Genomic DNA, 27,280 nt, shown 5'->3' on the forward strand with positions numbered 1-27,280 from the left:
TGCAGAACCAGACCGGGAACAACCACCAATGAACAACTCATATCTTTTTAGTGATCCTATTGGCAGCCTGACCAATTAAAGTCAGCCAGTAAGGTGCCTGGGGTGAAATTAAATCCACGGTGCCTGAAAAGGTCAGTGGGGCACAGGGGTGAAGCCCATAGGGCAACTGAGAATGATAATTGAATACTGTTCCTTCTAGTTTGTTGCTGATCTCTTACCAGAGAAGACTAAGATATGTAAAGAGTCCTTTGATAATCTGAAAAGAATTCTGATCAAATATTGACAAAAAGGTTCTGTTCGTTTTTGAGTAAAAAGTAATTCTTTTAAGCCTTGATTTCCAAATTACTACCATCATTAGAAGACCATCTGCCTGTCTCCCCAAAACAAGTTATCCTCAGTACTTATACACTTATAACTTGCAATCAAGATCCCTTTTTCCTTGGCTTGTACTGTAACACTTAGAAATTACACTGTAAAATCAACAAATTAATTTGAAAACACTGCAGTCTCCTTTTCATATTTAGCATTAGCAGCTGTTATATTTGATTTTTTTCCGCAAAAAAGCCTAGCACCTAGAGACCTGTGATTATGTAGGAATCTTGGCTTTCAAAAAAAAAAGTTTCCATCTCACATGGTTATAGAGTGATGCTTGAAAGTGTGACTTCAAGCATACCTCATGGCCTCAAAAAACAAAAAAAGCCTTAAAATTTGTTTTTAACACAATAATGATTTTTAAGCCAGACTCGGTTGTTGGGGCCTGACTCATGATTTTTGAACCATTTGTATAATGGGATGACAGAAGTTACTTTTACTGCTTATGTTCAATTACCATCCAGTAGTGATTTTTCATAGTAATGATTTGTCTGACTTAAACTTATACTACTTTTGGAGGTCATCCTACTTTTATCAAGTTTCATTACCTCCCTCTACCCTTTCAGGTTACAGCAGCTAAGCACCACTTCCATGAACTCAGGATAGGCAAATTTGTGTGTCTGTGGTAACTGTTTCTTCATCAATAAGCCAAATACAGAACATATTAGGTCACACCTTTGAGGACTGCTATAAAATAAGTATTAATTTATTGTTACTATGAAGGATTTAAGAACAATGCTACCCATAGAGATTTCCTCAATTTTGCTTAAAATACTATCAGAGGGACAATACACTGAGTGGTACTACAGATTGACAACTGTTACAAATTTTGCTGAATTATGAGCACTTGTGGAGTAGATTGCTACACCTCCTACTGATTCAGCTGAGACTTCAGAATTTTCTTTCAATTTGAGTTATCCCTATATTAGAGGTTCAAGACATACCATACTGTAGGCATGGTACATTTCTAACCAGCTGATTGGTCTTATTTTACTGCTTTAAGTTGTCTGAGCATTATTTAGATTGTTTTGCATACTTCCATGGCATGCTTTGATTTCTGGTTGTTGATCATTTTCATAGCAGGACACTTTACTGCAGTATTCTTCCAAAAATACTTTATAGTCATGCTTTAGTTCAATATATTTATATGCAAAACACAATTTCCAGTGGAGACAAGCCAACAAACAGAACAGCTTACTAGAATTTCAGTTTACTTTGTTAAAGGAAATTATTTTAAATTAATGTGGCTACTGAACTGTTGCCACACTTGACCTCAGAAAACATATTCCTTCTAATTTTTGCTGTGAACATTTATTTATTTAAGCTAAACTCCAGGTCTTGAATGTTGACCATAAAGACATCTCAGATTTCCTGCTACTATTTAGTATTCTCTCTTTCTAAACAAGGGCAAACAACATATGTTTGCTGCATTAGTGTATACTGCCAGAACACCACTATTAAATGAAATCATCTATGTATTTTTGGTAGAATCTTATTTAACAACTTCCACCCCTGACAGAAGCAGAGTTAGTTGAAACAAGGCTGTTTTGTTTTCGCTGAGCAGCAGTTCGATCACTGGTTTCTAGATGGCACTCAAAACATTTTTCCATATGCTCTTCTCAAAGAGAATCTGACTTAAATGTGGTTTACCTTTACCAGTGAATGAAGGCTTTTTTCACCAAACATATCCCAGAGGAAGGTCAGGTCTTCCTGGCTGTCTACATGTGGCTGCAGCTGGGCTGGCAATGCAGCCAGCAGCTCATACAGACCTATAAAATGAAAATAAAACAAAGTGTAATCTAAGGGTGATCTCATTAATTTCACTTAACAGTTCTGTGTAATTGGCTGCCTGCAGCATGTCATTTTAACTGGATAGGGAGTCTGGAGTATCCAGCAAAACCTAAACTTAAAGAATCAAAGGGAACATTTTTTAAAATTACTAGGAAGCAGATATTAACAGTGTACTTTTACCTTGTCAGAGTGTCAAGCTTTTATATCCATATATATTTACATAAGACTACAGAAAATTCATAAAGATTTTTGAAGGAGGACAAATCCTGAAAAAAATATACATTCCTGTGTTTAATCGTTATTCCATTACCCTTGATGTTAGCCAAAGAGTGAAATGAGTCATGAATAGGAAAAACTTCCTTAAAAGAACAGAAACTGGAAAGGGTGGTCCATTAAAAAGAGTTCATGGTTTCTCTAAATATTTCTTGCTAATATATTGCTTAATACATTTTTTATCCTGCTTCCAGCAGAGATTTACAGCAAACCAGAAGAAACTGTATTGTTAAGTATGGAGTAGCCAGATCTTTAGTACACCAACACATCTGTGCATAAGCTACATTTTAAAGTTTTTAGATATGCAACATTTATCCAAGATTCTCTAAAAGCGTTAAAGTAACTGCTGCTCCCAGTGGCACACCTCTCTAACAGTCTCCCAGGGGCAGACAGTAGCGCAGTGTTCCACAGTAGCATACAGCATAAACTATCCATCATGCACACAGACCATCAAACTGCTGTCCAAGAAATGTAGCAACAGTGCTTGCAGCAGCGCTCTTTAGGGAGGTAACCTGGCATGAGTTGATATCAATTCATAGCACATGCTTAATTTTCCAGTGGGATTACTTGGGGTAAAAAGGACAAAATGCCTTTTTCTCCTGTCTGCTGTCTACAAAAACACCAATAACCTCCTGGGATGCACTATACATGATCCTGGTATTATTTTTAGGCTGAGTAAGTGCTGCTGTTCCTCACAAGGACAGCTTTACAAGGTATTTAACTAGTAAAGCACATTATGGTAAATTATAGGTTGCCTATCATTATTATGCCTATTATCTCCCAAAAACGTAAGATTTAAATATTTTATTAATCTGCATTGTTTCACAACCTTTTAAGGCATTATTTGTCCCTTCTAAAATTAAATATAGCACCTTTGGGATCTGATTATTTAACATTTCTCTCTCTTTTTGTTGGCTTTGAGTACCGTATTGTGGAAAAAGTGTTCCTTCCAGTTACATTCTTTTCTGTGGTCCAAATGTTTTTGGTGGTTGACATTCATTTCTCTCAAAATCTTGCTTTTATTTAAATCTGTTCTTGTTTATGCTTCAGAAATACTATAAAAAGAGGATATAACTCAAACCTCTACAATTTTGCATGGATATAAAAAAAACCAGAGCCGTAGCCAACTACAGCCTAGTATCAGTGGTTGTACTAACACCCAAAGATCACAAGTTCAAAATAGGATGCTTGGCTCTTAGTCTCTGGATTAATAGAAGTTAGACACCTGGTGTAAATGGATATGTGCAGCACTGTGTGGTTTAAACATAAACTTGGCTGTTATTTAAGCATATTCACAAAAAGTTTGATAGGGAGTCACAGTAGTTATCAGCTGCACAGAGTTACATTCATCATTCTGACTAGGGAAACGAGTGCTTGATAAAAGGAAAAATTAAAATTGGAAAGGTGAAAATTTAATTAGGCACTGACTGACTTCCTATTGAAGACTAAGATTTCCTACATACCCAGATTTACCGAGTTTTGGTTTTGCACACTTAATTCTCCAGCCAATTGTGTTATTACAATAGCATGTATCCTTCACAATAAACTAAGGCTATGTTTACACTGCACTTTCATTGCCCAAGGGCCTATTGAACGAAAAAAGTTTTAACAACGAAAAGCGCTGACGTGGACAGTGCTTTGTCGGCGGGAGGTGCTCTCCCACTGACGAATCTACTGCCCCTTCTTGGGGGTGGTTTTATTTTGTTGTCAGGAGAGCTCTCGCCTGGTGACAAAGAGCAGCTACACTGAGTGCCTTACAGTGCAAGGCTTAAGCAGCATGGCTGTGCCACTGCAATCTGTGCGGTGTAGACTTAGCCTAAGACATGGTTGTTTGAAAGTAGGAATGGAAAATAGAAGATTTAGCATTACACTGTGGCACAACCACCATTTAGGAACACGTCGTATCTACCATTCAGAGGAAAGAAAATATTAACTTGAGCCATTTCCTCTAAGTAAAGATGCTCATTGGAATAACCATTTTCTCTTGATTAATAGACCTGTTCCTATTTTTCCATAAAATGTGCTATAAAATACACTCATTTCGCCTTTGTAACAGGTCACTGTACCTGGACTCTCAGACAATTAAATAGTCAAAGAAAAATAAATTAAAATATTCACAAAAATAGAGGTTTAAATATTAAAGTGATAATACAACAGTACAAATTTCACAGGGCAGGCACTATATACCTTCTTTGGAATAGGATATATTATCAGTGTTATGCTGTAAACTGAGTTTGATGTAACCTGTTAATTGCTCTCACCCACCACAAAGAGGAAGGAAGTTCAAGGTTAATGCTATATCGCTAATTTGCTATTCTGTCATTCTCACTCTGTTGTATTTGACTTGAAAGAGGAAAAAAATGGCTTTAAGCTTCTTCATGACTGTGATGCTGTATGACTGGAACATGACCATTTATATAATTAATATTACCACTATTTGACAATTGCAACAAATCTTGAACAAAGTATATCATGTAAGGTATCAATGGAAAAGTTATGATTTGCTAAGTATGATTATCCTGTTTATACGTATGTATCATTTTTGTACCTGACGTTATAGATATTGACTATGTACTGGCATCCTACATATGTGCTGTATTCCTGTGGTGACATCCACCAGGTAATTTACATCCAGTCTGGTCAGCACCTTGTGAACGAGCTATTCAAACTGATGGCCCACCAAAGAATACTTAGCTCTCACAGTGGGTCATAGAAGAAGCTTGTCCCTGCCTGGTGAGCCTTCCTGTGGATGCATTAGCCAGAAAATGGGTAATGTTCCTATGAGTTATCAAAGCATGCAAGGGCATGTGACTTGCTCACATGACCCTGGACTCCATCTTGTGCCTGTAATTTTCTACAAACTAAGACTGAGAGCAGTCCCTCCAGATGGGAGAAAGTATAAAGGACCCTGGAAGCATCTCCATTTTGCCTCCTTCCTGCTCTGATCTCTGGACTTACACTAAAAGGAGCATTCCAATCAATGGACTGAGGACCATCCTATTGTTTGGAAGTTACCAGAGACTTTACAAGTCAGCAGTTTATTGCATCATGGCTTCAAACCTGATACAAGAACTTTTCAATGAGAGTATGCATTTGATTTCCTTAACCATTTTAACTCTCTCATTCTTTTCTCTTATAAATAAACCTTTAGATATTAGATACTAAAGAACTGGCAACAACGTGTTTATTGGGTAAGATCTGAGTTATATACTGACCTGGTTATGTTGCTGATCTTTTGAGATCAGATGAACACTTTGATGAAATTGGTTTTCAATAACCATTCATCATCAAGTTTAGTGTCTGGGTGGTGAAACAAGGACTGGGATGCCTAAGGAGACTGCAGTTTGGACTTCTTGTTAACCAGTGTGGTGAGACAGAAGTTTACTTTTGGTTCTGGCTTGGTATATCTAATAATAAAATAACCACCAGTTTGGGATGAGTCTGCCCTATTTCTCACAATTCATCCTGAATTTGGCATCCTCATATGTGACCCACTGAGGCATGGTGACAATGACACAAGGAAATCATGAAGATTTTTTGTTTTCTTTTTATAAAGGAGTTTCCTTTCTGGATTTTATATTAAAAATTCAGGTCCTGTCTATCTTGGAAAACACCACAGGGCAAAAGAACTAGTGAACTGATGACATCACAGGAACCAAAAGGCTGAAACGTGGAGAAATTCTTAGACAGTTTTACACACATTTCATTTCAATGACTAAGCAACAGTTTGGAAAGATGGAGAAAAGATGAGTTAATTAAAAATTCACTCACCCCAATGTAGAGAGAATTTTTCAAATCGCTATTTTGTTTATATTGTGGTTCATCCACCATTTTTGTATTCCTTCTTGTTAGGCCAGTTGGTGCCCTTTTCAGTTAGGCCGGGAAAGATGTCATGTGACCTAGGTAATCTTCCCAGTAACAAGAGGGCATAAAATGTCTGTGCACCCAGTGCCAGGGGATCTCCAGGTTGGTGGCAGTCCAGTGTTTAGGGTGTCCTAGCCTATGTGTCAACAGAAGAAGAGATTTCCCTGTCATTCCTGTTTACGATCCTGAGCGTGTCCGCTCCTGAATTCTTGTATCGTGTGGTCATGTGTCTCCGGTTCCTGATGTTGTTGGTGATCCTACTGTTCCCCTGGATCCATGTGTATGTTCCCTGTCCATAATAGCCTATGATCTGGTGATTTACTGACTTACCTGAATTGGTTGTATACCTACCTAATGTTTTTTTGGGGTCCCTGGCTTAAGACCAATTTGTTGAATTAACAACTGAGTACTTTTTATGTGAATTGTTATTTAGTTGGGAGTCCTGTTTAATAAATTTGACTTTGTTTGTATTCTATATCCTGTTTGCTATATCCTGTGAATATCACCTCTGGTGACAGATACGAGACGTAGTACGAGTCTGTAGGGTGAGGGCTGGTGGCTAAATTCAGTAGCTCCCTGTTGAATACCCTTTCCGGGTTAACATATTTCTGGTGACCGCGGCAGGACTCCCATCTGGTGATTTAATCACAGGCTGGCTCTCGTGGTGATTCGGTGTAGATATTTTGTATTGATTTGTTTTATTTTCCCTTACCTTATGATCTGCTTGGTGTGTTAATAGCAGTCCACTGACCGTGTAGGTTGGTAGCTGACTGCAGGATGCTGAGTCAGTCAGCAGTTGCACTGAGTCAGTGGACACTGTGGTGGCCTGTGGGCCACCAACCCTTCACTGGTGTGATTCCAGGAGAGGAATCTGACTAGTGGCTCAGAAAAAATGCATGTGATGGCAGTCGGCAAACTGTCAGTGCTTGCTGTGAAGTACCCGGTTGGGGATGTGTAAGTTCTAACCAGGCTTGAAGAAGCAGCTCAGCCCTGCTAGCCCTGTGTGGCTTTGTTCTAATTGGGTATGGACCAGTGTGCCCGGGGCAGGCCAGAGCAAACGGCTTGGCACTGTTGGCTTGGCCAGATTGATGAACCAGCAGCCTGTTTGTGTGTGGACCAGTGGATCCCGAGTTCATCCTGGAGGTTATCCGGTAAGCGGTAAGCCCGATTAGGTGCCAACTTGTATGATGGGACTGACTCGCGGGTGGGTGGGCATCGGCTCTGATAGCTGGTGGACCCTGCTTGAGAGACAGAAGCTGACTGTGTAGCTCGGCAGCCCTGTAGGAGTATGAAAAGGCTTCACAGCACATGCCGGTCCAATTGATTGGGTCTGCATACTGACTCTGTATAGTCAGTGGTGAGTGGTCTGTGTGCCACTAGTTTTGTGAAGAGTCTGTGGTAGGTTAGACTTCAGGCATGAGTCGCAAGATGTATGGAGCAGATGGCTGGGAGCCGGAGAAAAATAAAAATTAATTCAATTCTTGTGCAGATTCGGGAAGTTTAAAAACCCGTGGGCACTAGGGTTGTTTAAAGGGACAGAAGCATATTCCACCCTATGTCAAAAATGGGAGGAATTCTTAGTAGAATTAAGAAAGAGAGCACCGATATACGGGTTAGCTGTGGTTGGCAAAGAACACTGCAGGGAACAAGATCAGAAAATTTCCCAGCTTAATCCAGGTAGACAACAAGAATTTAGAGTTAGAAAAGATGGGAAATAAACCTGAGAGGTTCACTACACAGAACCTTAGTTATGTCATCCAACTCAGTAAGGCAGAGATGCAGCTGCAATAAATGAGCGCCCTCCTGTCTAAAAAGCAGATGGAACGCTACGTACTTACCACCAAAAATGAAGAATCCCAAACAGCCATTAGGGAGCTTGTACAAGAACTGCAAACTAATCAAAGTCAGCGGGCTAACCATGCTATATGAAATCACAAGCTGGAAAGGCTGCAAGAAAATTAAAGAAGACTCAAGGGCTTCTATCAACCATGCATCTTGATCCAGTAAGGGGATGTGAGAGGGATACTGACTCTGAGTTGGAAAGCTCTGAGGAAGAAGTAGCAGCAACACCGCACCAGCCTTCAACACCCTTATTAACAGGAAAAAAAAATGAAGCGAGCAAGGAAGGAAAAAGGGTTCCCGATGACTTCAATTACAACTACTGTAGTTAATTGTGGCTTGTCTAGACCAAGAGAAACTAGACATGAAATAAAATCCTATACTCCAGAACAAAACCTTGGCAAGGTTTTGGGCCCCTTGAACCGCTCTTGACTGTCTACCTAAGGTTAGCTCCTTGCCCAGAATTAGCAGAAAGGATATTGCAGCACTTCTCAGGGAGTGCATGCAGGGGGATGAGTACAGAGCTCTGCCAGGAAACAGCCAAGTGGCAGACGTGGATAGTGTCATGCAAAGGTATGAGGGAATTGTTAAATTTTATTTTCCACAATGTAATTTATTTGAAAGACTTTATTCAGAGCATCACCGGATTTCAGAGCGACCTGAACAATATCTTAACGAAAAGAAGCTGCTGTACAACCTGCTGGGGCCACTTCATGTGACAATCCTGAGTTCAGGAAGACGTTACTACAAGGATTGTTGCCCACAAGATGACTATGGGAATGATAGACCATAATGCTATCTCGCTGAGATACCTTGAAGAGAAGGATATGACATACAACGAGAAGCTTTCCCAGCACAGTGGCCGAGAAAGAAGGTGGCAGAAGTGACTGAAAACAAAGGCAAGCAATTCAGCAAAGAGAGAAAGCTCTGCAGCAAAAGCAACTTCAATCACAATGGCTACCAGAAGATGATGAATAAGCCAAATACCTTTCATCAAAGGGGAATGGAGAAAGGAGTGGATCTCCAGGAAGTTGCTGCTGAACAAAAGATATTCAGAAATATGATCTGGAAAAGGCTGCTAAGGTACGAAGCCACGGATGCAATCAATGGTCTATCTACTGAGGAGCTATTAAAAAGGCTTGCTAGACAGGAAGATGGTGAAGGAGCATCGGTCAGTGGCAGGGTGCAGCAATCAGAAAATGCACCCAATTTATTATGATGGAGCCAAGTTCCCCTTCCTTCCCTGATGGTGGTATCAACTGAGAACAATCAATGGGGAAGACCAACAACATCTGCAGTATTATGGGGAGATTTTGGGCACTTTAAACAACAGATGCTCATAGATACCCATGCCACCATCTCAATCTCAATCATCTGCTTACATGCTGAACCTAGAGCAAGTAAGCCAACTATAAAGGAAGGAAAAGTCCTTGAAGGCTTCAACGGAAAGGAGAGTGACATCCTATTTCTAAACCCAATTGACTGCAACATTAACCGATTTACTATCAAGGCAACATTTGGAGTCCAGCAATTGGATGGCAACAGCATCCTGGGAATGGATGTGTTATCCCAAATGAAGTTAATTGTGGCTCTAGCAAATAGATGGTTGATACGGGATCTAGAAGGTCGTGGATGTCAGACTATACCTGCATCCCATTGCGTAGCAGCACTTAAAGTGCCAGAAAAACTAGCTATCCCAGATTGGGAGCCTGAAGTAAAGGCAGTGGCTATCAAACACCTAAAGGCTTTTGCCAAAAATAAGCTGTGGTGCAGGAGGATTAATGCTGAAATAATCATGGATGGTTCAGACCCCAAGCCATAGCATCAGTATCGTTATCTGGCAGCAGCAGAAGGTTTGATGGAAATCATCCAGGCATTGGTGGACCAAGGTGTGTTAGTCAAGACAGAAAGCATCTGTAACTCACCTATATGGCCAGTCTTAAAGGCCGATCAAAGAACTTGGCGACTCACCATAGATTACCGGGAATTGAATACGGTCACACCCCGTCTGACCCCAGTAGTGGTGAAATTTAACAAGGTTATGGCCATGATAACATCAGGAGCCAGGTGGTTCTCAGTACTTGACTTATCAAATGCCTTCTTGATCCTGCTGCACAGGTCGGCCGGGCATAAATTTGCGTTCACTCTCAAGAACCGGCAATACACATTTTGCTGTGTCCCTCAAGGATTCCATAATGCGCCCTCCATTTGCTATCAATATGTATCTAAAATGTGGGACTCTATGGGTGAGAGGGACAAGGTATTCAGCTACATAGACTTGTTGCAACCCTCACTAAGGAGGAAAACTTGAAAGTGCTCGACATGGTACTGGAAAAAAATCAAGAATACAGGATTTGTAATTAACCCAGCTAAGGCTCAGCTACTGCTCCAGACAGTAACATACCTGGGCATTGAGTGGAAAGGATGGAAGAAAACCAGACGCCCACAAGATTGAACTTAAAAGCAAGCTTCCAGCACCCCAGGATATATCTGCTTCACGTTCCTTCTTAGGATTAACAAAATTCTCATGGGAATTCGTGGAAGGGTATACGGAGATAGCACTTCCTTTATATCAGCGGTTAAAAAAAGGACAAGAGTGGACATGAAAAGAGGAGCAGAAGGAGGCTTTTGTCAAATTAAAGCAAGCCCTCATGAACGCTCCTGCACTTGTATACCCTAGACCAGACGTTCCATATCAGCTGCAGTTGGCCACAATAGATAAGGGCCTAGGTGCTGTCCTACTTCAGGATACTGGTAATGGTCCAAAGCCTGTCACATATGGCTCAAAGGTACTGAGCAATGTGGAACAACAATATTCTGCATGTGAAAAGGGGGTGTTAGCCCTCACATGGGCCCTTGGCCATTGGGAATACATGATTGGTATGTCCCCAGTAATCCTCAAGACAATATATACTCCCATCAAGTATGTTCTTTGAGGACGCATTAACAAAGGGAGGGTCTCCAACCCAAGCTTAGCAGGGTGGACCCTTAGCCTGGTCAACAGGAATGTGAAGGTTAATAAAACATCTCAACTATCTGTTGCATCTTATGCTCTTCTAATACAAGGGGAGGAGCATGAACGCCCTGTGCCCCTGGACACTGTCAAACAAGTCAAATCACCCTTCAAGATGGGCACTGCATACCAAGAGGCCAAAGAGAAAAACTTTTGATGTCTGGGTAGTAGATGGAAGTTGTTTCTACAAAGATGGCAAGCCACATGCCGGATATGCTGCCCTTCAGATTAGTTCACAGACCATCGTTCAAGGTACCGTTTTACCTTACTCAGCCCATGTAGCAAAAGTCATTGCAATGTTGGCTGTCTTGAATGCTGCAGATCCAAAGAGTAACCTTTTTGTGTGTCCAGAGTCAGACTGGGTGATCAGAGCATTGACAGAATGGATGCCAGTGTAGATCCAATAATCCATGACGCTCTCAGATGGGAAGGCTATGCGAAATATCTCTTGCACGCCTAGAATCTTGCCACCTCCAGGGAAGGTAATACATATCTCTGCAAAGTAAAGGTGCACAGAAAGGATCAGGCAGAGATCTCAAAGCTTTCTAACAGAGTCGACGAGCTTGCAAAACAAGCTTACTTAATGGGAGACAAATACCTGTGGACAAGGTCAGACAAAAAGGCCTACAGGGTGCAGGCTAAAGATTCCAAGACCATGAGCCAAAGCTGGACATCATAGACTTGCAGAAAGCTGGTAAGAAAATACAGGACCTCTTGCTGAAGGAGGAATGTAGAGGTACAACATCTTCAAGAATAAAGACGGTATTATCATGGCCCTAAGAAAAGGCTTTTTGACAGTCTGCCCTGAGGTTGGCACTCACGGTCATGAGTCACTCCAGACAGCATAACAGGCAGAAGCTACAAAGTGGGGGAGAAAAGCAGGGAGGGGGCACACACAGGAAAATACAAAGGAACAGAATGGACACAAATAGAGTTTTAAAAATCCCTTTCAGGTCACATTTAAGAGATCAGTGTGGGGGTGGGGGGTGTGCGTATAATGCTATGGATATGCAAGTTAAGATTACGATGAAGTCGTTTCAAGCTTAACTCAGAATTTCTCTATAATTAATACATTACACCATTCTTTAAACACACTTTGTTAGTATGTTAATATACTATTTTTATTGCAATGGGGGTTTAAAATTAAGATACGACTTAAAGAATACAACAATTGACTAATTGTATAGATGGCAAGTGACTACTAAAAAACATCAAAAGTTCACGTAACTGCAATGTTCAGAATTGGCAAATTAGGAAGGCGCTGTTTTTAAAAGTTTCTTGTTGCTACATTAGGGCCATGATTTAGGTATCTGGCTTTTTCAACACATTATTTTATACAAAGAAATATATCTTTTCATGATTGACCATTACAGCTCTAGCTAGAATTTCTGAATTGTATCGATTTGGATGCCATACATATTCAGTATCTGCAGGTTAACATCCTTAGTAGACCATTATTGGAAAAAGGTTGTGACATATACAGAACAATTTGTTTCTAATATTTAAAGAGGCTGTCACATCTGACAATTCTAAAACAATGTATTACAAACACATTTTTGTCCCATTGATACTAGATTGCAAAGGTTGGGGGTGGAGATAATCAAATAGCTTGTGAAACCCTTCCCTTTCTCAACTTTTGGTAAAATACTAGAGGATTGTCTAATAGTCTCAAAAGGCTGGTCATTCGGGAAGAGATAAGCATGTATGCTACTTGCTATAATACAAACAGTATGAACACTGTATTTTATTTACAGACGAAGTACCACATCTAGGTGCAAAACAGGCAGAAAACACAGACCAAACAAAGCACAATCATATAATTTGATTGCTTACATTAGGGCAGCCCCAAGCTTTTATATAAAAAGTAGGGCTGTCGATTAATTGCAGTTAACTCATGCGATTAACTCAAAAAAATTAATCGTGATTAAAAAAATAAAACGCGATTAATCGCACTATTAAACAATAGAATACCAACTGAAATTCAGTAAATATTTTTGGATATTTTTTCTACATTTTCAAATATATTGATTTCTATTACAACATAGAATACTAAGTGTACAGTGCTCACTTTTTTTATTACAAATATTTGCACTGTAAAAATGGTAAACAAAAGAAATAGCATTTTTCAATTCACATCATACAAGTACCGTAATGCAATCTCTATTGTGAAAGTGTAACTTACAGATGTAGAGTTTTTTTGTTACATTACTGCACTCAGAAACAAAACAATTTAAAACTTTAGAGCCTACAAGTCCACTCAGTCCTATTTCTTGTTCAGCCAATCGCTAAGACAAACAAGTTTGTTTTCATTTATGGGAGATACTGCTCTCTGCTTCTTATTTACAATGTCATCTGAAAGTGAGAACAGGCATTCCCGAAGACCCATGGCGGGGGGTCCTTCCGTCCCGGGACCCACTGCCGAAGTGCTGGGTCTTCGGCAACAATTCGGTGGCGGGGGCCCCGCGCCACTGAAGACCCCAGGCCCCCTGAATTCTCTGGGCGGCCCTGTTTGACAAAACGCAAAGAAGGTGCCAATGTGAGATTTTTAAAAATAGCTATGGCACTCGACCCAAGGTTTAAGAAACTGAAGTGCCATCCAAAATCTCAGAGGAACGAGGTGCGGAGCATGCTTTCAGAAGTCTTAAAAGAGCAACACTCCAGTGCGGAAACTACAGAACCCAAACCACCAAAAAAGAAAATCAACCTTCTGCTGGTGGCATCTGACTCAGATGGTGAAAATGAACATGTGTCTGTCCGCACTGCTTTGGATTGTTATTGAGTAGAACTCGTCATCAGCATGGACGCATGTCCTCTGGAATGGTGGTTGAAGCATGAAGGGACATATGAATCTTTAGCGCATCTGGCATGTAAATTTCTTGCTATGCCAGCTATAACAGTGCCATATGAATGCCTGTTCTCACTTTCAGGTGACATTGTAAACAAGAAGCTGGCAGCATCATCTCCTGTAAATTGTAACCAAACTTGTTTGTCTGAGCGATTGGCTGAAATAGGACTGAGTGGACTTGTAGGCATGAAAGTTTTACATTGTTTTATTTTAATTCTAATTTGTAAGTTCAACTTTCATGATAAAGAGAATTGCACTACAATACCTGTATTAGGTGAACTGAAAAATACTATTTCTTTTGGTTTTTTACAGTGCAAATATTTGTAAAAAAAATATATATATAAAGTGAGCACTGTACACTTTATATTCTGTGTTATAGTTGAAATCAATATACTTGAAAATGTAGAAAACAGCCAAAAATATTTAAATAAATGGTATTCTATTATTGTTTAACATCGCACAAATAACTGATTTTTTTAATCACGCCATTAATTGCAATTAATATTTTTTAATCGCTTGACAGCCCTAATAAAAAGATTTCAATATTAGAAATTAAGCGATCAGCTGTGGTGCTGGTTGAACAAGATTCCTATTTTAATATCTGGTTCTCAACTCTACTTCCACGCCAACAAACAAAAAAAGGTTTTTTTAATGCTGTATCTCCAAAGCTGAACTTTCAAAGTCCAGGTCACCTGATTCCGTCACTTCCTCTCTTCAAACTGAACTGTGGAATAGAAAAAGATGTCTAGGTTCTCATACTACTCCAAAAGCCACGGTATCTGAACAATTTCCAGAAGTGCATTAAACAATACAGTTAGCATGTGCCATATGCACTTCTTTTTCCTCCTGCCTCCCAAGGGAGAAATTATGTGTGTATATGGAGCTGTTGTTTTTATTACATATGATATGCTATTTGTTTTTGCTGCATAGCAAAAAGAAGGTGAAAAGTGTGTGCCTTGCACTTGATATTAGTGAATGTGCTAGGTTTACTCTGCTGATCAAGAGAATGCATAGTGCAGCAATAGGCAGCAGCTGCACAAACTTCCCCACGTTGGCAAGGCAATGCCCCTCTACCAAGTTCTACAGAGACTTCCTCTGGGATAAGAATACTTAAGTTTACCATGGCTATTCAAATCCTGAGCTAACACTGCCAAAAACAGTGCCTATAGTTGCCAGATGTGAAAGGATAAGAGACTGCCAAATCATTTCACTTGGGTCACCAAACTGCTATTAGATAGTAATGGCTTCAGGTCACTACAAACCTATGGGTCCGATGTGAATTGGTGTCCTAGATGTGTAACACTTTATAGGCTTGATCCAAAGTCTGTTGAAGTCAATGAAAAGACTACCATCAACTATATAGGTCTTATATCTCATTGCCAATCCTCTGAGCCATCTACAAGTTTGAATATTTTTTTAATTAACTCTTCAACATTCTGGCCATTAAAACAGTACTGTACTCCATATGATATCAACATTCTAGAAGCAAAGTAAGAGAAAGTTACTCACACACTGTGCAGTAACTGAGGTTCTTCAAGATGCTTGTCCATGTAGATACTTCACTTGAGGTGAATTTGCATCCCTGTGCCTGCTATTGAGGAATTTCAGTAGCAGTCTACATTACCGCCTAAGTTGATCTAACTAACGTCGCTCAGAGCTATGAAAGAGACACCCCTTTGGGCAACGCAAGTTACAGTGACCTAAGCGCTGTCCATATCGGCACTATATCATCAGGAAACTCTTTCTCACCAACCTAGCTTCTGCCTGTCGCAGAGGTGGAGTAATTATGCCAACGGGAGAGCACTCTCCTGGCAGCAGACAGCATCTTCAACAGATGTGTGCTGCAGTTGCACCGATGTAGCATTTCTAGTGTAGACCTGTCCATAGATAAGGTCAGGTGTACACTCTTGCCCTTCACCTTCTTTACTTCCATGCGGACAATTTTCCACAACAAAGCAATGGCTTTTGGAGTCATAACTCTCTACAGGACACTTTCTGCATACAAAAGGAGGAACCATACCACATTAACTAAATTCTAAGCATTTTTATCCTAAGTGCAGTGCTGTCCAATCTCAGAATTTTAGGGTCAGTCTCAATAAATGTGATGTTTCTCCTAGAAATATGTGAACATGAGAATTTCAGCTTACTTTTTGAATTAAAGTTTCTAACCTCATGGTTGTGGAGAAAACTGGAAAACATGACCTGAGCATACCCTAAATGTTCAAAAGCCAGATGGTTAAAAAAAAATTAAAAATCCTTTAAAAAAAAAAAAGATTTTGGAGGGCTTGACTAATGATTTTTAAGTGTTTGGGGTTGGCAATGCTGTAAATAGCTCTGCAGAGAATGGTTTCTTTTTCTACCCTTCAATTGTTCTGGTCAGGTGCCCATCAAGTTAAAGAAAATTTAGTTAGCTAGGAAAAGGAAGAAGAACAAACAGAAATTTATAGGCTGAGCCAGCTTCTATTTTGGAACAAGGAAAAAAAGTACCTGTAGCAATTTCCCAGAATCAAAATACTTTCACATTTCAAGGTACAATGCAATACACAGATTACATAAAACACATAGATTCATATAGATTTCTAAAAAACAAACTACCTCCTGAAAGGCTCAAGGTGACTGACATTTTAAAAATACCAGCCAATTTACACACACACAGAAAAAAGACAACTTTGCAAATCTGCAAAGGAAAAGACTTCCCTTACTACTCTAGCCACTGATCTCAAATCACAATACCCCCATTCCTCCCCTTAGCCCAACATTCCCATCTCAAAAGCTTGGGGGAAAAGAACTGTATTCAAAGTTAAAGAAATGTAAAGTTAAATAACTAAATGAAATAGTGGCAATCCAATGGCAACAATAGATTTCAACTTCAATAATGATGGGCTCCTAATTCTACGTACTAGTATGCGCATTACTGATTTTTATCACATCTGGTTAATAAGACTACCTAATATTATACATAAACTGAACAATACCCTGTACCCTAGAAAGACTGAAGGAGGAGAAAAAGTATTGTAGATAGTTTTATACAGTTCTGGTAGAAAAATATTTACATTATATTTTCATTAGGCTTTTATTAATTCAAGAACTAAGGACTTTAAAGGTAATGATGAATTTCATCAGTACTTTGGATTCTGCAGAGACACTGATATGAAGTTCAATTCAGCTGAACGTACAGGGGAATAAAACCAAATGATTGCATTATTTTGCCTATTAGACATTGTGGTTGACGTAATATCTTTTATTGGACCAACTTCTGCGGGTGAGAGAGAAAAGTCTCAGGACATAAAGAAGAGCTCTGTGTAAGCGTTAAAGCTTGTCTCTCTCACTAACAGAAGCTGGTCCAATAAAAGGTATTACCTCACCCACCTTGTCTTTCTAATATCCTGGAACCAACATGGCTACAACTACACTGCATACAATAATTTTGCCTATGGCACTATAAAACTTACATTACCTAAAACCAAGATTTAAATCAACCTGGCACACATTTAAAGGACCTATCCCTGCAATCTTTGAACTAATTGTGAAAGAAAGGGAAATGTTGGCACAGTAGGGACCACAGCTATCTGTCAACTGCGACAAAGGAAATCATTTCAAGGGAAAATCTAAGATGTATTCCTAAATTCTGTGTAGTCCAGTGGTTCTCAATCTTTCCAGACTACTGTACCTCTTTCAGGAGTCTGATTTGTCTTACATACCCCCATGTTTCACTTCATTTAAAAACTACTTGCTTACAAAATCAGACATAAAAATACAAAACTGTCACAGCACACTATTACTAAAAAATTGTTTACGTTCTAATTTTTACCATATAGTTATAAAATAAATCAAATGGAATATAAATATTGTATTTACATTTTGGTGTACAGTATATAGCGTAGTATAAACAAGTCATTGTATGTATGAAATTTTAGTTTATACTGACTTCACTAGTGCTTTTTATGTAGTCTGTTGTAAAACTAAACAAATATCTAGATGAGTTGATGGACCCCATGGAAGACCTCTGAGTACTCCTGGTTGAGAACCACTGATGTAGTCCTTCGTTAAACTGCTAGCAGAGAAAATTCTGTATACTTTTTTATGGACTCACATCTGTACCTGTCTCTGGTGTGTGCATTCTGTTTTTTCTAATCCTAATTAATATAATTTTGCCTTATTGAATCAGGAGAACAATGGGTCATAGTGGCAAGTTTTATTATTTAAAAAATTTAAATTAAACACAAATTAAATTGCAGATCTAAAACAATTTAAATCTCAAAAATAATGGAAAGCTTTTAAATCAGAAGCAACAGGACACAAAACTCTTTTCCAATTCTACAAAATTGTTTCCTATATAGTATTATATTCTGTAGAAGACCACTAGTTCCTAGGAGAAGAATAAATGGCTAAGTAATTGAGGAAAGTGTTCCCATAGTGAACCACTCATATTGCAGATTCCAGATGCTCAACATTCTTGACATCAGAATGGAAAAATTTACTGTTAGTCTAGAGAAATTTAATATCACCATTCTTGTCATATCCTTCATAGCTTCATTATTAGGACAAGCCTGTGGAAGCTATAAACCAGTGCTAAATGATAAAAAAATATGGTCTCTGCGTTCCATCACTCTTACATATTACAAGAAAATATTTAACTTTGTTAGTAGTATAAGAAAAAAACTTCAAAAAAGCTGAGACAAATGGATGAGCATTTACTTTCATTTGTTAATTAGTTTTCTGAATTAGTATGTTGTATAATAATGCCACGCTTAAAACCAAGCTTTTTACTGTAACTAAGGGGTAATAAACCCTATAGAACATATCTAAGCCCAGAACAACACTGTAAAATTTTATTGTATTAATAAACTGGGACACATCAAGCTTTAAATTTTCCACTTTGTCAAAGGTAAAATAATCAGCACTGTTTGCTGCCATTTATAACAAGCTTACTTTTTCACATTTAAAGTATACTTTTACAGTTCTACAAAGGATCAGACATTTTAGTTACCCAAAATGAAATAACAGAATTTGTGCTTTTGTTGCTTGTGATGTTGACATCATTTGCTACTGTACAGTAGTCAAAGTCACTAACACTGACTATCTGAAAAAAACATTTGCTAAGATGGTATTTAAGATTAGTGTGTGTATACAAGCTGCAGTAAAAAATACAGTGTATACAGTATGTGCATGCATTAAGACAGGCCTCAATTATGCAAAGACTTGCATACATGTTTAATTTTATGCAATGTGGGCAGTCCCACTGATATACGTTGGACTACTCACAGTACATAAAGTTCACCAATGTGCAGGATCAGGGCCACAGTGATTAACTCATTCCTACATTTAAAAGTGACCTTTTAAAACAACTGCATATTTTGTTTTCCACAAATTCACTATCAGCCTGATTTTCAGAGGAACTGAACACAGTCCACAGTTCACAATGAAATCTGTGACTGCTGAGGGTGATCAGTAGGGTTACCAGATAGCAACTGTGAAAAAATGGGATGGGGGTGGGGGTTAATAGGCACCTATATAAGAAAAAGGCCCAAAAGGTGGGACTGTCCCTTTAAAAACAGGACATCTGGTCACATCAGCATATTTGGAAAAAATACCAGGCTACTGGTTTTTTAGCTTTAAGAAATAGTCAAATTTTGATATCCTTATGAGTTCTATATTGTAAACAGAATTCCAATGTTAATAATGATTTTATTTAAGTTTCATTTTGCTGTTTTCTGGTTAATAATGAATTGCAATTTTGTCATAAATGATTTCAAAGGGCAAGACTGCAAACCTACTCAAGACATGCAGAACTTTTTTAAACGTGAAGTTTGTAGCTATCTTTCATTACTTTGAATTATATCAATTTGAGAACCTATCTGAAAATAAGGTTACAATAGAAAATGTTGAATGGGAGTTCTCCAGATTTTTTTTTAAATGCATTTAAATTAAGTTCTCTTTCTTGTAAAATGAAATACTTTAGTTTTAGTATTTGACTACAGGAGGTAAATATTTGCAGTTGTTCGAAACAGTTACTGGTCTTTTAGGATTTGCCTTAACAGGGACATTTCAGATTTACCAGTTCATTTTGAGTAGGGTAACCAGATAGGAAGTGTGAAAAATCAGGACAGTGGTGGGGGGCAATAGGCACCTATATTAAAAAAAAGCCCTGAATATTGGGACTGTCAGTATAAAATCGGGACATCTGGTCACACTAACACTGAGTTGAACTGAATAGCTGATTACCATTTGCATTCATATAGTGGAGGACAGAACGCTGCAAAGACCCTATGCCTATACTGAGCTGATCACCAATGTGGTTTTAAAATAAACTATGATCTAAACATAGTTGCTAGACATAATATCAGCAGGCATCATATTCTGAAAATTAATCAAGTCTACTTGGACTACCACTTTAAAATACTATGCAACGCTGCAATAGCAACAAAATAATGATAGTACTGACTTAATGTGACCTAGTCAGCACAAACTAACACAGTGTAAATGCTCATGCAAAGATCCCATGTTTACCTTTTCAAAAATGCCAGTGCCTTTACCCCCTCCCCAAGCCCACAAAGGAAGTTTGCATACTGTGGTATCCAGAATGCTCTTAACGAATTGACTGGCCACTTGTATAGACATCCACTGTGATGAGTCATTCACTAAATATTTGCATCTAAGTCCTCATCAACACCAAAGAGGTATCTGGCATATAATAAAAAAAAATCATTCCAGCATTAGGTTGTTTGGGAAAGAGACGCACTGAGCATGCTTAATGCACTAACTCTAAATTCACAGCATTTGCAAGAGGGAGTGAGGGAATGGCACTGGGGAGGAGTGGTATGGAATACCTAATGTGGCATTTTACAGTTGGAAAAAAAAGAACAGTTTCCCTTTAAGGATTGAATTAAGCCTTCCAAGAGCAGGGGTCAAGGCTATTTATTACTGAACTGAGCCCAAAGCTACTGGAAAACTTAATTTGATTACCATAAACCTCAGTTTTCATACTATGCTCCCCAGTGTATCAAAAGGCCCTGTGATCAGTAGGATTTCATGCATCAATCAGGAAGATGTTCATGTAAGTTGTATTTCAAGCATTAAAAATGTACTGTGAAGCTGGACATATCAAGTAGTATACTGAAGGAAAAAATGTCTCACTGAATGAGTATAACACTTAGCACAAGCAAAAGTTATGTGCTCAAATCAGTAAGAATATATACTCACATTTCAAAATAGTAAGTCAGACATAATGTCTCAAGGATATGTTTAGACAAAATATAACAGTGATTTGAATGAGTGGCAAACATTTCACATATTCCTAGCACCGAAACCCACAGAGTACATTAAATTCCTTTACACAGGTTTCCTATCACAATAGAGCAAAAGAATATTTGAATATTTGTAGCTGTTCCATGTCAAGCAACTGGAAATTAGCGTGGCAGGTTTTCAGTGACTATTAGTACTAAATGTCATTTAGATTAACAGTTTTAGGACTAACAGTAAAACAGCCAGTCCTTGACCTGAAGCTGGACTGAAAAGCCACAGCATCTTTCCTCTGACAGTTGATGTATACAATACTCTGCAGCTAATCTAGGTTCTGGCACTCTTACATTTTACACTACAACATAATAGTCTGCGCCAGTCAACGGACAGATGGCATGACCAGAAACTGTCAAACTGTTCGTGTGATTATAGCTTTCTGTCTAACAAAAACAGCTATTTCTTAAGTCTTTTGGTCAAAAAACTATCCCTGCTATTGGTTAAAGCTATTTTACAACTAAAGTTTCCTTGCTGCTTCTTTCAAAAAGATTAAGTAAAACTGTTCCAGTTGTCAAATGTTACAAGTTAAAGGTAAGATTGTATCTACGTAACTGAATAGTTTTAAGACACTTACCATTGGTAAATATAACAAACACGTATTTAATTCCACATTGCTGATTGAATAAATCACAGATGTTTTTTAAAAGATTAACTCACTTACAGAAGTTTTGAAAATTTGTTCAGAGTGGTATGAAATTACTAAGCACTATGAAGATGTTGATAATCAAGTAGCTAAGGTTGAGGTGAAGTTTTTACATCACACTAAGGTTATTTTTAAGGATTAAATCAGATAACAATTACTGCTAGCCAGGTATATCTTAGCTTCCTACATCTTTCATATTAACGCAAGTCTACATATCATTTAATGCCTCTGGCTGCTGGAGACAGAGATCATTCCAGAATCAAGGATGACAGCCTAGCCCCATTGAAGCAAAGGTGAGTTTTGTCTCAACTGGCATCAATTTTCAGACTGATTTTACTTCCAGTGGTCTAGAAATTTAGGAAAGTGGTATTGTAACCTGAACTATAGTGTAACTAGAGGTAGTTGCACATTACATTTGCTGTGGCGCCCCTATGCAACTTTCACACTTGAAAATGTTGGCAGTAGTCCACTGGGTATTTCATGATAAACATAAAGCACGATTAACAGCTTCATGTTAGCAAATACAGGCTTTACCACTTCATTGTAATATGAAATTTTAGCGGCAGATCTCAGCAGCTCTGATCAAGGGTTGCAAGACTTCACTGCACTGTAACCTGACAGTCCACCAGAGCAATGGTTCTGAACCATGGGTATGTGTAGTTCCTAGGGGTACACAAAGGTCTTCAAGGAGGTACATCAATTCATCTAGATATTTGCCTAGTTTTACAAACAGGCTACAGAAAAAGTACTAGTGAAGTCAGTACAAACTAAAATGTCATACAGACAATGACTTATTTATACTGCTCTATACACTATACACTGAAATGTATGTACAATATTTATATTCCAGTTGATTTATTTTATAATTATATAGTAAAATAAGAAAGTCAGCAATTTTTCAGTAATAGTGTGCTGTGACACTTCTGTATTTTTGTCTGATTTTGTAAGCAAGTAGTTTTTAAGTGACGTGAAACTTGGAGGTACACAAGACAAACCAGACTCCTGAAAGGGTACAATAATCTGGAAAGGCTGAAAGCCACTGCACTAGGGAACAAACAGCTCTTCCCACCACAGGCCTTTATCGCTTTTCTTCACCTTTCTTTCTCCCAGTTTCAAACCAGTGTACTTAGACTTCTGGCCATCACCTCTTCTACATACCCTACAGGATGGAGAACTGTCTTATCTCGGGGAGGACACCATTGCTGCACACAGGGGAGCCAGACGGGGGGCAGGGCAGAAGGCGCAGGCTTGGAGAAGATCCTCCCTTGATTTCCCATTCACCCTCGGCAGCAAGATATCTCCCATAATGATCACACCCTGTGGAAAGTGTGGGGAAGGAATGATTATCAGGCCCCAGCCTACAGTGCTGGCTCTCCCCAAGAGCCATGTGCCCAGTGTACAGCAGGGTCCGGGAAGAGTGATTTGCCCTGCCCCTGCAGCTACTCACTATTTTGGGGGTCTTGTGGCTCATGTGTGCTTGCCTGAGGTTGGCCAGTTAGTGACAGGTGTGAGAGTACTGGCTGTGTTTTAAAACACTGAATCAGCGTTGTCTGTGTTGCAAACAATACTGCTTCTGAAAATGATGAATTTAAACTTCACAGAGATGACCTTGGGAGCCCAGCCTCCTCCTTTATTATTGGTGGCTAAATGGCTGTGCAGAATTAGAAAGCGGCCAAGAAGAACTGAGGAGGACTTTCTGCATGACATTATGATGCACTCCACCGCCAAGAAACAGGAACTGAAGGAGTGTCGGGACAGCGAGAAGAGGAATCAAAAAGAGAACGTGGCATTCCAGAATGAAGCCACGGAGCGGCTCTTAAAGGTTATGGAGCACCAAGCAGCCACACTCCAGGCGATACTAGCTCTTCAAAGCAAGGAGCTCCGCACTCGCCCTCCCCTGCAGCTGCTGCCGCAAAACTCTTTGCCATGTGCCTCCCCAGACACCGCCAACACACTATTATCAACCTCCTGGTTCCAGTCTATACCCACGGCATTCCACTCCTCCCCTGTCACAGTCCAGCACAGCAGACTCCCACTACTCCTTGCCCTCAACACCCATCCCTCTGCAGTTTGGCCCTGCTGAAGTACAGTACCCGCTGCAGTACAGTATCCGCTGCATTGTACTCCAAAGGAGAAGATTGGATATGATCCCTGGACATACACAAATCTTTAGCTGTCCTGTGACCCTTCCTCCTCCTGGGACCTTCCCCTCCCCCATCCACCTCACTGCTGATGGTTTTCTTTGTTTGACTCTCTCCTCCAGTTGTTGTCTTTTAATACAAGAACTGTGCTGATTTGAAAGCAAACTTTATTCTATTAATTGAAAGCAAAAAGAGCCCTGCAAAGCAACATAAAATTATGTTAAACCCACGTATTGCATCATGTGCACCAATCACCTCCTAGCATTACAAGCACTGCACTCCCGAGAATAGCAACAAATATTAGTGGCTTTCAGCTTCAAAATGCTGCCTCAAGGCATCCCTGATCCTTATGGCCCCACACTGTGCCCTTCTAATAGCCCTGATCTCTAGCTGTTCAAACTCAGCCTCCAGGCGGTTATCCTCTGAGGTCCAGCCCTGAGTGAAGCTTTCACCCTTCCCTTCACAAATATTATGGACTGTACAGCACACAGCTATAAGCATAGGAATATTGTCACCAGCCAGGTCCAACTTCCCATAGAGGCTGCACCAGAGGGCTTTTAAATGGCCAAAGCACACTCAGTCATGCTACACTTGCTCAGCCTGTTGTTGAACTGCTCCTTGCTGCTGTCAAGTTGCCCTATATATGGCTTCATAAGCCATGGCATTAAGGGGTAGGCGGGGTCTCCCAGGATCACAATGGGCATTTCGACTTCCCCTATGGTGATATTCTGGTCCGGGAAGAAAGTCCCTGCTTGCAGCTTCCTGAACAGGCCAATGTTCTGAAAGATGTGTGCGTCATGCACCTTTCCGGACCAGCCTGCACTAATGTCTGTGAAATGCCCACGGTGATCCACAAGCGCCTGGAAAACTATTGAGAAATACCCCTTGAGATTAATGTATTCGGTGGCTAGGTGGTCTGGTGCCAGACTTGGAATATGCATGCCATCTATCGCCCCCCACAGCTAGGGAAGCCCATTTGTGCAAAGCCATCTACAATGTCATGCACATTGCCCAGAGTCATGGTCTTTTGGAGCAGGATGCAATTAATGGTCCTGCTCACTTCCGTCAACATGAGTCCAACGGTAGACTTTTCCACGCCGAACTGATTAGCAATCAATTGGTAGCAGTCTGGAGTAGCCAGCTTCCACAGTCCAATTACCACACGCTTCTCCAACATCAGGGCAGTGCTCATTCTCATGTCCTTGTGCCAAAGGGCTGAGGTGAACTTATCACACAGTCCCATGAAAGTGGCTTTCCTTATGCGAAAGTTCTGCACCCACTCCTCGTCATCCCAGACATGCATCATAATGTGATCCCACCACTCAGTGCTTGTTTCCCGAGGCCAAAAGCAGCGTTCCACTGTGGACAGCTCCTCCATGAATGCCACAAGCAATCTCGTGTCGTAGCTACTTCGTGTGGTAAGATCAATGTTGCACTCCTCTTGCCTTTGTAGTTTAAGGAATAATTCCACTGCCACTCGTGATGTGCTGGTCAGAGCGAGCAGCATACTGGTGAACAGTTCGGGATCTATTCCTGCAGCCCAAAGAGGCAGGACACGCAGTACATAAACCATTGAAAGATGACACCAAATGCAGACTGAAGCATAGGGATTGCTGGGATATGAAGCAATGCATCATGGGTCACTGGGACAGGACCCAGGATGCCCCACCACCCTCTCCGCCTCCCCACAAGTTTTAGCGGCAGAAGAGAAAGAGGTGCTCTGTGGGATAGCTGCCCAGAGTGCACGGCCCCAAATATCACTGCAAGTGTGAACACATAACAGCAGTTTCCCTTCAGCGTGCTCTCCCTTCAGCACTGTAACTTCCAGCACTGTAACTCTGCCAGTGTAGACATGCCCTAAGCAAGGGCTAGTGCAGGACATGGGGGAGTGAAGAAGTTTGTTTTCGTTATTAGATGTTTTAGCTGGTTAATTGCTTGTATGAAATCGCCTTCCCTACCTTAAAGGCAAATTTGGGCCCAGTTGCTATTTGACCCCATTAAACAGCACACTAATTTGGGATCAAATTCTCACAGTTTGGAGCAGCTCAGATTCCATTACATCTCACAACATACAATTCATGTTTACGTAGTGGGGTGGAGAAAGAGTGTTTGCCCACCAGGGACTAGCACAGACAACAGAACTCTACATTCTGATTTACGTCGAAGAGCTGGAGTACTAGAAGCAAAATGATAGCAGTGTGCATCAGGTCGGGGGCTGGAAGGGTTATATTAAAACCAGGATAGAAACCCCCAAAAAACCTAAAACATCTTTCTATCCTGCAAACAGTACCTGCCCTCCTTGCAGGGAAAAAGTGGAAGAATAATCCCTTCCTCCAGAACCTGAGCCTTTGCTTGAGTAAAGAGGTGCACTTTAAACCTTGAAGTGCTAAACAAATTGTATCTGGCCCAAAGTCAAAATATTATTTCAGAAGTAAGACACAGATGGCATAATCATTCTTATTAATACGTTTCTTGGGTTTATGAGGACAATTAAGCTTTTGTCATTAATCATAATTATGAAATGGGTGCTTTGAACTTCACATGTATAAAATATTACAATACATGTGCTTTAGAAAAAGCCACACATTTTAATATTGAGGAATTAATTTTTCATACCTTTTTCCAAGCCATTTTATTGATTCACAGATTCATTATGTCCCCCTCACCACCACCGCTGGATACATTTATTTAAGTAATAAAGTAAGCCACACTGGTTATATCAGATACCAACAGTCACCCATCACTCCACTGCCCATCTCTGCTCACTACATGAAATACTCTGAACACTAGAAAATATTTGGCCAAATACCAGTAAATGACCTTAAGTGGTGCTCTGAAGGTCAGCAAAGGCAGGTGGATAAAAGCAAGAAAGCACCAAAGCAGAAGATCCTCCACAGCAAACACTCCACAACTAATACTCCAGAATTCAAAGCTAGAGGACAACATGGGCAAACTAGCTGGCCTCAACTGTCATGGTAGTGGAATGTGGTATATTAGGGGAAGGAGGGGAAAAAATTCCTGAAATCCAGCAAGAGCAGTAGGAGTCAGAGGAAGGAAAGAAGGAAAAGGTTAATTTTAATTTTATGTGGAGAAAATCTGGATTGGTAGCAAAAAAACTAACTAACTATCTCTGCTCCATAAAATCCAGTTAGACTTGTAACCAAATGCAACTCCTCATGCATTTTGGAATCCCCCCTTTT

The 27,280-nt window shown here is 39.9% G+C and overlaps 1 protein-coding gene across 6 annotated transcripts in view; it reads right to left on the reverse strand.

Moving 5' to 3' along the window:
- Positions 1-27,280, reverse strand: part of MPP7 (MAGUK p55 scaffold protein 7) — a 311,912-nt gene that overhangs the window by 178,374 nt on the left and 106,258 nt on the right. For all 6 annotated transcript variants that reach the window (XM_045004397.1, XM_045004395.1, XM_045004398.1 and 3 more), the window contains one exon: positions 2,023-2,141. In XM_045004397.1, the coding sequence (XP_044860332.1) occupies positions 2,023-2,141 (119 nt within the window). The remainder of the gene's footprint in view (positions 1-2,022; positions 2,142-27,280) is intronic.

Source organism: Mauremys mutica, chromosome 2 (assembly GCF_020497125.1).
Source record: "Mauremys mutica isolate MM-2020 ecotype Southern chromosome 2, ASM2049712v1, whole genome shotgun sequence".
NCBI lineage: Eukaryota > Metazoa > Chordata > Testudines > Geoemydidae > Mauremys > Mauremys mutica.